General features: G+C 40.7%; 1 protein-coding gene across 2 annotated transcripts in view; it reads right to left on the reverse strand.

Annotated features, from left to right (window-relative positions):
• NIPA1 (NIPA magnesium transporter 1) overlaps positions 1–12331 on the reverse strand; it is a 63015-nt gene that overhangs the window by 10667 nt on the left and 40017 nt on the right. The window contains exons 1-2 of one of the 2 annotated variants that reach the window (XM_067559969.1): positions 8337–8623; positions 2717–2764 (exon numbers count right to left, since the gene is read on the reverse strand). In XM_067559969.1, the coding sequence (XP_067416070.1) occupies positions 2717–2764; positions 8337–8511 (223 nt within the window). In that variant the 5' untranslated portion in view covers positions 8512–8623. Of the gene's footprint in view, positions 1–2716; positions 2765–8336; positions 8624–12331 lie in introns of those variants that run through there. The other variant, XM_067559970.1, reaches the window with a different exon arrangement.

Consider the following 12331-nt stretch of genomic DNA (forward strand, 5'->3'; position numbering starts at 1 on the left):
GATGCTTTGACTTCATTGCTGAGGTGGATTGTCTGAGCCCTAGTAGCTGCACAAAGACAAATACATAAATATCTCAGATGTTCTACCCACAAGTTATTATTCTTCCTTATTTATATTATTGTAGCTCCTAGGAGCCCTAGTCATGGAGCTGGACCCCACTGTTAGTCACTGTACAAATACAGAACAAAGAGATGATCTCTTCCCCCAAAGAGCTTACAATCTAAGTTTAATTAGCTCCTCAAACAGCTCAAAAAAGTCAATAATAATCTTGGCCATGTTTCAGTATGCCTGAGCCAACACCTTCACATTTGCCTCCTCTGAGCCGAAAAGGATGAGTGTTAGTTTTCTACATGTGGTTCAAGGAGCAGCACTTTGTGACTATATCCCACTACACCTAATTTGTCGATAGGCTCATATCTGCTTGTAGTCGGCTTCTTACTTTGAAAACAGCAGAGTTATGTTTAAAATGGTTGACCAGCTTCTGGCATACTGCATACAGGGAGCTCATCAAGGCTATTTTTAATAGTTTCTTTTTCTGGGCAAAGCAGTCCAAAAACGTTCACATTACAAACACTGGGAATGTGTGAAAAGTTTTCAGTGTTATCTTGGAAAGCACATGGACACTATCGTGGCAGGGTGCCATTTATTGAGCACGCTCAGAAAGGCATCTCTTTATAGCTGTTACCTCTTGCCTGTTGTTAAAAGCCTTGCATCGCAGATCTATTCATTCTTCTATTCATATCAGTGGTTCTCAATCTTTTTGGGCTTGGAACCCATCTGTAAATGTTTATGGCCCATCATGACTCAGTAAATAGTCTGTAGTGGAGGCCCTGAGGCAGTTTCAGTCAGATCCTGCTCCCCCAGGGGGGTTGGGTCCTCCAGCAAGTGAGCGTTGCCGGCCAGCGCAAGACTCCTTTCGGGGAAAGGCAAGAGCACATCAGGGACGCAGCTTGAAGCTGTGCCACCCACCCTGCCTGGGAAGCGCCCGGCCATGCAGAGGCAGCCTAGCTCGGGAAGCAGGACAGGGAGAGCTTCCAAGCAACCGGTCACTGCCTCAGCTCCCACAGCGCAAAGAACCAGGGGCCCAAGTGGGCCAGGTGGCTCCCACCAGCTTGTGATCCTGGTTTTCGAAAACCTCCGTGCTAAATGAAAGGCAGAAACCTGGGGAAGCATGTGACCCCCATGTGCTTCCCCCCTCCCACACACTGTCCTATTTTTTTGCCCCTGTGGCTTGGCGTCCTGGGGCAGCTACCCCACCCTGGTTACAGCCCGGCATCATCACAACTGGGTCAAACTTGAGTGGTGCGGGACTCCAGAGGTTGCAGTGCCTGCAGCAGTAAGGTGAGCCCAGCCAGCCCCGGTGGACAGGAGCCATAGGATATGCTGCACGACCCTTTCCAACATTCTGGCAACCCAATTTTAGGTCACAACCCATGAGTTGAGAAACCCTGATATATATGGATCCATCTCAGTAGTATTTGAGCTTTTCTCCTTCGAAGTCTATGGGTTCCACCACCAAAAACTACAGGTGGTGTTTTTCTAGGCCTAGATGTTTGTACTAAAATAGCTGCTCTTATTTAACACTGTCACTTGCAATTGAATTCACTCTTTTGTGTCAGGGAGCCAAGTTATTTGAATAAACCTCGTGGGAGGCAAACTGATAGAATTTCCTATGGTTTTGTTAGTCATCCAAAGCCCAAAACCATCTAATTCCTAATGTACTGGATATTAACTGCTGTAGTTTCTGCAAGGCATTGTGGATATTTACTAGATTCCAAAGAATCCATCCTACTTTGGGTTCCACAGTTTTCTACATTGCTGTTGCTGTTTGTGACTGGATTGAAATTCTGAATCCAAAGCATTCTAGTTAACCCTTTCCATGATGCTTTTATAAGCTGCTAGATGCTTAGTTGACATGCTAGCTGAGGGATAGTAGCCAACACATCATTCTCTTGAGCAATTCTGGCTTCACAAAACTCCTTCAATAAACTTAATTAGGGTAACGCTGACTCACTGAGAAAAACCTCTCTCCCCACAACAGATTATATTAGAGTATAAAAAGGAGGACCATCTTTCCCACTAACTGAACTGAGAATAGAATATGCTGGCTACTCTCTATCTTTTCTTGGACTCCACATCACCAATCCACATCATCAATCCATTCAGAGTAATCAGAGAGACTGTGCACGTAAGGGTTGCAAAGGTGTTTATTCATCTCATACCCAGTACAGCCAAAGGATTCAGCATCCTATTTCTTGTAGTAGACTGACAAAAAAGTATTGTAGCTGCCAAAGGTAGAAATGACAAAATACTAAAGGTGAAAGTTGGCTAAGTGTTTTCTTATCTAAAAATTAATGTAAAATAAATAAGTCTTATTTTATGGAATTATAATTTCTTATTTAACTGCCTTTTAGAAAAATTGAGTTTACTAACACAATCCAAAAATACATCCACAGGTACAGTCACTATGTGAGTGCTAATAGTTTCAGTATCAAAGGCTTCTGGAATTTTGGTAGGAAGGATAATTTTGTGAAGGCTAATGAGCTCTGTTAAAACCAACACTACAATACATCATAGACTACTTAAAGTAATATTTTACAAAGGGGGGTGTTATCCCAACATTTTCAGTCAGACAACGAATCAGTGACTGGAACAGAACCCAGATCTCCTGACTTCCATTCCTGACTGACATTACCTTACAACATAAAATACTTACTTGCAATAGTACCAGACCACCATACTATATCTGTTAAATATGAAGTACCTGCAAGAGGCAACATGGGAAAAGAGTAGATGAGCACTACTGGAAAAATATAAAACATTAACATTAAAGCTATGCTAAGAAATTATTTTCACACACTTTCAACAGTTGTAAGGACATTAGAAAAAAATTATGATGCTAGCTCCAATCTGGTCTAACTAAACCTGGTACTCCTCCTTGATGCATTTGATCATTAGAAATTTTAGATTTTCAATTTCAAGTGCTTATGAAATATCCTCATTCTGTATTAAAGAAAGCTTTGAAATATCTACAAATGTTTCTGAAGATTCTATTCACCATATATGTTGGGCCCATTACCAGGAAATAGGGCTATCTTTCAGAAAAGCTGGCCTAAGATGCAAAAAATAATTTCTACAAGCCAGTTTGGCTGGCACAAATTTAAGATATAGAGAAATCTGTGAGAGAGTTTCGGATGGACTTTTGGCAAGCCTTTAGTCTCCCATGGCTATGTGATCTACGCCTTCTCTGGGATTTGAACATGTTACATTTCAAAGAAATGGGTGAAAACTCCAGACTGTTCCTTAATTGCCTATCAATCTTGAGATTGTATATTTTCATCATATTATCAGACAAGTGTTATGGATTTTGCATCTACTATTTTATCATAGACTTTTAACATGAAATTTGCTAGGGAGTTGTGATATTTTTAAAACTTGATTAAAAGAAAGATATAATTTTTCAAGACACTCTTTACAAATCATGAGTTTTATTTTCCTATTGGAGAATTCTAAAGAAAATCAAGTATAAAAAGTTATAAAAGTCCAAGGTCCATTATATGTTATATTAAGTCCTGAACCAGAGCAAAAAATACAAAATCAAGTTAAAATAAATTACTGCTTGTCCAAAACACTACTAAATATTTTAAAGTCTAATATCTTGCAGACCATCAGGCTAGACACCAGGAAAACTCTCAAGAAGCATAATATTTGTGTCTACCTGTGTTAGTCAGCAAGGTGTCAGACCTCAACATCACATTTTATTTATTTATTTTGATTTATTTTATTTCCTGCCCCTACACACACACTTCAGTTCTGCTCTTATTTTAGCAGATGCTCTCTTAAGAACTGCTATAGATAGAACCAATGTTGTATGCATCATCTGAAAGCTCAGAATCCCAAATAGCATAAAGCAATAACCTTTAACTCTAAGGACTAATAGCTGCTAAAACCACATCAAAATTGAAATGGGATTAAAAATTATGACAGTAAACAGAATAACCAGATTTGAAGTGGGTGTCTAATTTATCAGATTTTTTTACATTTCTGTTACGGCATATAAAATAAAAATGCCTCATTAGTTGTACAAATTACACAAAATATCAGCAATAGTAAACCAATTTCACAAAGTATTTCTCCCCCTACTGCTGTTTCCTCTCTAAGCAGTAGTCTGATACTCTCTCACTGATTCAGTTCACTACTGTAGCAGAGAATTGAAGAGGCAAGTTGAGTACCATGCTGTCAACTGTGGACCCAATGCAAAGCCTACTGAAATCAATTGAAAGACACCCTCTGATTTCAATGAGCTTTGGACCAGGGCCTATGTCAGTTCTGACTTCCACATTCAACAGAGCTATACTGGACCAATACATTCAAATGGAGAAAATACTGGCATAGTATCTTTTTGGATTCTATGCCTGATGTTTTCTCTAATTAATTTGTTGGGCTGCTGCAGCTCTATTTTGTATATAGCAATTAGGAAACGCTGCCCCCAGCAGCTTGGCACTCAGATTTTACTGAGAAAAAACACAGTGGCAATACAAATAACTTTTCTATAAATTGTGTGTCACTAATTTTATTTTATATATTTAATATTCAACTACTAATACTGACAAAAGTTAAACTGTGTGAATTTGAGAGTTCAAGACTTTAGCATAATTCTTTAAACAAGGTTAGGTCCCGCTACACAGCAAAATGGAAGTTTGATTTAATTAAATTTGGAATGACAATGTTGTAACTGAGTTACTCCTGAAATGTGTTTGTTTTGTAAATGTCACCAATGTATGGAAAAAAAAAAACCAAAACACAGACAAACAAACCAACAAAGATTACAATTTTCTGTAGGAAAAAAAAAATTGTTTACAAAGCATCAGTGTGTGTAGGGCTTTAAAATGTCACACAGTTAGACAACTGGGGAAAATGCAAAATAAACTAGTTGGCTCATGCTGTCAGCTGGTAGTAATACAGTTGCAAGTTGTTTGTTATGCTTAAGTTAGTCCATCTTGAACACACAAGACAGTATGATCTTGAAATGTGAGCTGGTCCTAGATCAGTAATCTCAAAAAATGATGGTGGTCATACCTAATACCTTCTAGTAATTTGAATAAATATTCCATAAGCGCTACATATACATATAATTATACAAACAAAAGCAAAAGAATGACCACTGCAAGCAAACATGTAAGTGATTATAGTGCAACACACAGCCCATGAGTTTCCTATTAAAATCATTCCAAAGCAAGGATTTAAGTGGGAAGGTGGGAGAACCACAAATTTTGTTATTTCTCACAGATAAATTCATATAAAACATATTATAAAAACTCCATTAGCAAATAATATCATGCTTTAGAAAGCTGTGACTTCAGAACACAAAAAAATTACGTAATTTGTAATAATTATGTTGATTTTTCAGAAACATTTAAGTGGGCTTAGTTAGCACAGTGAGCTATTTGCTCTATATTTTTACCTTAGGAACTCAAGTTCACATTAAGGCTTACAGTTACACAATAAAGAAAATAGTCTGGTAGTTTTGTAATATTTTGTTTTGTGGGGAAATGCCTACTAAATGATCATGTAATTCAACATCGTTTGCAATGTGTGTTCATAAGAGAACCAGAATAAAGAGGGGGTGCAAAGAAAGTTGGCTGGAAGTTGTAGCTAGACAAATTCAGAAATATGGCATACATTTTTAATGGTGAGAGTAATTAACCATTGGAACAATGTATCAAGAGTCATGGTGGGTTCTCCATCAGACAATTTTTAAATCAAAATGGGATGTTTTTCTAAAAGATATGCTATAGGAGTTATTTTAGGTAAGTTCTATGGCCTGCATTATACAAAAGGTCAGACTAGATGATCATAATGGTCCCTTCTGGTCTTGGAATCTATGAATGAACAGAATGGAGATGCATTAGTATAACTCCGTGAAAAGAGTTTTACACTTTTCTTTAGCCAGAACTCTCATCAAATGTACAAAAAATATTGCTTAACAAATACTTGTTTTTAAATCAGAGATGATCAGTGATGCTAAGGTATTTCACAAAATGCACAACTGATCCATAGATTTAGAAGTATATTGATTACTATGCTTAACTCATCTTGACTATTTCAGTTTGACTTCATATCAGGGTTTTATTATTATTTATTTCTTCCTATTCACTCCACCCATAGATCTCTGGTGTCAAAATATTTTAACTTTATGGGTGAACATTGAAACAAACTCATCATGTGACTATCCACAACCAATTAGGAACCTAGATAACTTTCACCTGCTGTATGTTACAATAAAGTTTGCTCTAACAGCAGGACTGCATCCATTTCAGAACAGGACTTCAGCAGATTCAGATCAAAGATGTCAGTTCCCTAATATTAGAGTAGTGACTCTCAACCTTCCCAGACTACTGTATCCCTTTCAGTTTTTTTGTCTTGTGTACTCCCAGTTTCACCTCACTTAAAAACTACTTGCTTACAAAATCAAACATAAAAATACAAAAGCGTCACAGCACTATTACTGAAAAGTTGTTTACTTTCTCATTTTTATCATATAATTATAAAACAAATCAATTAGAATATAAATTTTGTACTTACATTTCAGTGTATAGTATATAGAGCAGTACAAATAAGTCATTGTCTATATAAAATTTTAATTTGTACTGACTTTGCTAGTGTTTTTATGTAGCCAGTTGTAAAACTAGGTAAATATCTAGATGAGCTGATGTAGCCCCTGGAAGACCTCTGCATACTCCCAGGGGTATGAGCATGGATTTTTTTCCATGTAGAATACCTATTTCATCCACACCAATTTCTCTCAAAGGAAACGCAGGAAAGCACTTGCTGGTGCTTTATGCTTTGAATATCTGGTATGGGATGAACACAAGTGGGGTGAAAAAACCCAGTAATTTAATGTCAGGTGACAGGTAAAGTCATGACAGAGAAGGATGAGCTCCCCAAATTACTGTCAGTAACAGCCTGGGATTTATACTTCTTCCCCTAGCTGAAGTCACAAGGTGGGTGTGGTAATATCTTTTATTGGACCAGTTTCTGCTGGTGAGAGACCTTTCCAGCCACACAGAACTCTTCTTCAGGTCTGGGAAATGTACTCCCAGACAGTGTCACAGCTAAATTCAAGATGAAACAGATGGTTTAACAAGTAGTTAGCACACATTCTGAGGGACCATTCAAGTTAGACTGGCCCATTAACACCTCTGCAATCATAGGACAAAAAGAGGGGGTTAGTGGTTTACAGATTGCTGTAATAAGCCATAAATCCAGCATCTCTCAATCCATGATTTTTACTGTCTAGCAGAGTTATGAATTTAAGTTCCCAGGCTTGTCTTTTGAAAGTGTTGTGCAGGTTTCCTTTGAGGATGAAGACTGGTAGGCCAGATATAAAGTGATTGCTCTGTGTTCCGCCATAGGTGATGTGGTGTTTTTGTCTTTTATTTTCCTGTGTGAGTTCACCTGAGAGCGTAGTGACTGTCTGGTTTCACCCACATACTTGTTATTGGGGCACATAGGGCTCTGGATGCAGTACACCTCATTTTGTGATAGGCATATGTAGGATCCATGGACCTTGAAAGGTGTGCTGATCATTGTAGCAGTGGAGATATGTCTGTACAAAGCAATCACTCTATAGGTGCTGTATAGCCAAACTACTTAGCAGATCCACTGGGTCATTCCCCCTTTAGCCAGCACCCAGCAATAATTAAAATCATAGGACCCAAGCGCCAGCCATTTTTTATTTACATTTCTTACTGATTCATTGGAGCAATCAGATTGAGAGGAATGCAGAGACCACGAAAATGGGCAGAGAAAATTCAAAGGAAACAAAATGAAAGATCCGGATGAAGAGTGTAAGTAACAGTTCATGGGTGAGACCAGCCCTACTGTTCTGCAGTAGCCGGACCTGCTGAAAGCAGTACTGCCGCATTAGACAGAGCCCTCCCCCAGTCCCCCAAACACACACTGAGCACCTCAGCCCCCAGCTTTGGGAAGGGGAGAGCAAAGTCTGCTTCTGGGGGCGGGAGATACTCTGGAAAGGTAGGAGGCAAAGATCAACCCGGGCCGGCACGAGGTTGCAACTTGCAAGGGCCACCGTGCACGCCAGGGCTGGGGGGCGGGTGTGCGCGCGTGCCAGGGCTACCCAGTCTGCAGTGGGGTGGCTACCAGCCGGGCAGGGGCTGGCTGATCCTCACCTCAGGCCGTGAGGGAGGTTTCCCGGGCGGGGAGGTGGGAGGGGAAGGAATAATGCAAAGCGATAAGGCGGGGGGCTGGCTCTTTCCAGTGGGGCAGGAGAGAGGGAGGGCGAGGGGGGATGCCGGGAGCCACAGCCCCTGTACCTCGTCCTCTCGCCCGCACGATCCCTTTCTTCTGCAGCACGAACGTGGACCCGTTCACCAGGCTGGAAACCACGGCCACGCTCAAGCCCAGGGAGACGGCGGCGGGGCCGGGGCTTTGCGCGGCCCCATGCCCCGCGGCGGCGGCAGCGGCAGCAGCTCCCACCGGCATCCTCATGCCCGGCAGCACCGCGTGACCGCTCGCCTCCCGCTCCCGGCAGCCGCCAGCAGCAGCCAGCCCGGAACCGGCCGCGGCGCCGCTGCTCGTGGGACCCGCCCCGAGCCGCACAGGCTCCACCCCGCCGCCGCCGCTGCCAGCTCAGCTCAGCTCAGCGCGCGTGCGACCCCTAGCCGCCGCAGCTGACGCGGTCCCGCGACCTGGCCCGAGACGAGGCAGCCAGTCCCTGCCGTGAGCTAATGCGCTGTCCTGGCGCCGCATTGCACCGCGGCGCGGAGTAGCATTATGACGTCATGGCGACCGGGCTCGCGCTCGCCTATTTTCCTGTCATGGCAGACGAGGCCGGAGCCCGGTTTAGAGCCAGTGTCGCCCGGTCGGGGCACGGCCCTTGTGGTGCAGCATCACAACCTCATCGTACATCGTGGAGCGGGATCATGTGACTGGAACAGCTTCTGCGTGTGAGCGAGGCAAGCCTTGCAGCTGCACAGGGCTCTTCAGGACTGAAAGAAGAGCCCTGGGTGTGACTTCAAAGTGTGTCTCTTTCACTCCCAAAAGTTGGTCTACCCACCCACCTTGTCTCTCTCTTACCCGGGGACCCATACAGCTCCAATGCTGCAAATCACATAACATTGTCACCAAGTCTAATCTCTGCAAATGTGATCCTATATTAGTGCTAATCACCATAGCACTTGAACACTACCCCAGTATTAAAAAAACCCAAACAAACAAAAGACAACTGTCACCTGCTCCCTCTTCCCAGCTGGAAGGTGTTAAATGCTTGAATAGAAGACAGGGGTGTGTTTATGTGTTAGAGGTTTGGAAATCTAATGGGTGGGAGAAAACTTGGTGAAAAAATGAGTTACACGTTCAGCCGCAACAACTGAGGGCCATGGTCATTCTTATTTTGTCCAGTAGTGAGCTACATAGTCTAGGTCTATCTTCTGTGAAAACTCTTTCATCCATAGTCATGTTCCTCTCTCTATAAGTCAAAAGTTTCATGGTTTCAGTGGAGTGGATCTGTTGTAAGAGGTCACATTTGTGGAGGAATTAAGATCTCTCAGGTAGTTCTAGGGATACACCCATTGCAGGGGGTTGAAAAATAAGACCAGAGACTTTGAGCAGGTTTCACTATTCAGTGGAGCATCAGTGAAGAGTCTGGAGCACAAGGCAATGTGTTCATGCAGCAATGTGTCTCATTAAGTACATGGGTCTTTGTACCAACTGGAGTTTTTTCAGGGTATGTAGCTTCATTCCTAGATATGAGCTGCAGTAATCAAATCTGGAAGTCATGAATGGATGGATCACTGTGGCAAGATCTGTGTCTGATAGGATAGGACAATGTCTCCAGGTAGCTGCAGATAGAAGTAATCATTTTTGTCACCATAAATATTTGGGAATGCTGACCAACTTCACGGCATAAGGGTAGCTGTTTTCATTGAAATGTGGTATTATGGAAGAGGCAAGGCCTTCAAAGTGCTTCTATACTAGATAACTGGAAGATAGCTCATATAAAGACAATTTTTTAAAAAGGCTCCAGCGGCAATCCTGGCAATTACAATCTGGTAAACCTAACTTCAGTTTCAGGCAAATTGGCGGAAACTATAGTAAAGAACAGAATTATCAGACACATAGATGAACATGATTCTTTCTTGTGAAAGAATCAACAAGGCTTTTGTAAAGTGAAATAATGCCTGATCATTCTATTAGATTTTTTTAAGGTGTCAACAAGTATGTTGTCAAGGGTGATCCAGTGGATATAGTGTACTTGGACTTTCAGAAAGCCTTTCACAAGGTCCCACACCAAAGGCTCTTAAGCAAAGTAAGCAGTCATGGAGTAAAGGGGAAGGTCATCTCATCAATAGATAACTGGTTAAAAAAATAGAAAACAAAGGGTAGAAATAAATGGTCAGTTTTTACAATGGAAAGTGGCAAATATCAGGGTACCCCAAGGACCTGCTTTTCAAAGTATACATAAATGATCTGGAAAAAGGAGTAAACAGTGAGGTGGCAAAATGTACAGACAATTCAAAATTACTCAAGATAGTTAAGTCCAAAGTTGACTGCGAAGAGTGACAAAGGGATCTCATTAAACTGGGTGACTTGTGACAAAATATCAGATGAAATTCAATGTTGATGAATGCAAAGAAATGCACATTGGAAAAAATAATCCCAGCTATACATACAAAATAATGGGGTCTAAATTAGCTGTTACCACTCAAGAAAGAGATCTTGGAGTCATCATGGATAGTTCTATGAAAACATCTGCTCAATGCAGCGGCAGTCAAGAAAGCTGACAATGTTAGGAATCATTAGGAAATGGATAGATAAGGCAGAAATATCGTAATGTCACTGTATAAGTCCATGGTACGCACATATCTTGAATATTGCATGCAGTTCTGGGTGCCCTATCTCAAAAAAGATATATTAGAATTGGAAAAAGTACAGAGAAGGGCAACAAAAATTATTAAGGGTACGGAATAGCTTTGATATAATGAGATATTAAAAAGACAGGGACTATTTAATTTAGAAAAGAGACATGAAAGGGGGAATATGATAGAAGTCTATAAAATCATGAAGGGTGTGGAAAAAGTGAATAAGGAAGTGTTTTTTACCCTTTCATATAACACAAGAACTAGGGGTCATCCAATGAAATTAATAGGCAGCAAGTTTAAAAACAAACATAAGGATGTATATTTTCACACAATGCAGAGTCAACCTGTGGAACTCATTGCCAGGGGATGCTGGGAAGGCCAAAAGTATAGGTAGATTCAGAAAAGCATTAGATAAGTTAATGGACGATAGATCCATTAATGTATATTAGCTAAGATGGATCAGGGATGCAGCCCCATGCTCCAGGTGTCCCTAAAATTCTGATTGGGACTGGATGACAAATAAATAAATAAATAAATAATCTATGAGACAATAAATAGCCAGTGCATACAGAGAGATAGATATATGTCTTTATTTAGAGGGTTATATTAAGCATGTCTAGTAGTAATTTCAAGTGTGTATATTTGAACCATTTTTAAAATTATATATATTTTTCATCTCTGGTGATGTTGTTGGTTGGTGGAATACCATTTAATTTGTTCCAGTTTAAATAAAATCCTCATTATGCTATTTATTTATTGACAACCAGTTATATTATCTTGGCTACCATTAAATAACCTTTTAATCATGATGTAACACACCCCATCCCCCCACACAAGCTGCCCCTGCCAGGTAAATTATACCACCATTGTGGTATATGGACCATTACTAAATCTTGGTTGATGGTTTTGGGATGGGGTGACCCTCAGATGTATTTCAAATTATAAAACAATAACCTTACTCTGAGAGGTTTGTTTACAGTTACACAAGCATTTGTAACATTGTAACTCCGGACATCAGGATTCTTGGTTTCACCTTTTTCTGGCTCTGAGAGCAGATTGTTACAGACAACATAGCCAAATGTAACAGTGTTCCTTTTTGGGTCATCTGTGGGAACTGGACCTCTGGATGTAAAAGCATGAACTTCTTCTACCACTTGAACTAAAGTACCAGATATGGAAGTATTGGCAGAATCATAAACCATTATATGTGGTCTAGCTGCTAGAAGGTGTCACAGGACAGATCACTGAAGCACTTGGATTGTTATGGTCCTTCTGAAAGATTGTGTGCCAAAGTAGATGAGATTTGGTTCTGTTATGTTAGAAAGCTGGATTCTGTTTCCAGCTCTGCCTTACATGACCTTGTACAAACACTCAGTTATCTTAGCTATGAAATTAGTGAATTATAGTTAACCCCTGTATTTGATGTATTAAGCCTTACCTAACAATCA

Source organism: Emydura macquarii, unplaced genomic scaffold (assembly GCF_026122565.2).
Source record: "Emydura macquarii macquarii isolate MOO-44397 ecotype Brisbane River unplaced genomic scaffold, CSIRO-AGI_Emac_v2 contig_2207, whole genome shotgun sequence".
Lineage (NCBI taxonomy): Eukaryota > Metazoa > Chordata > Testudines > Chelidae > Emydura > Emydura macquarii.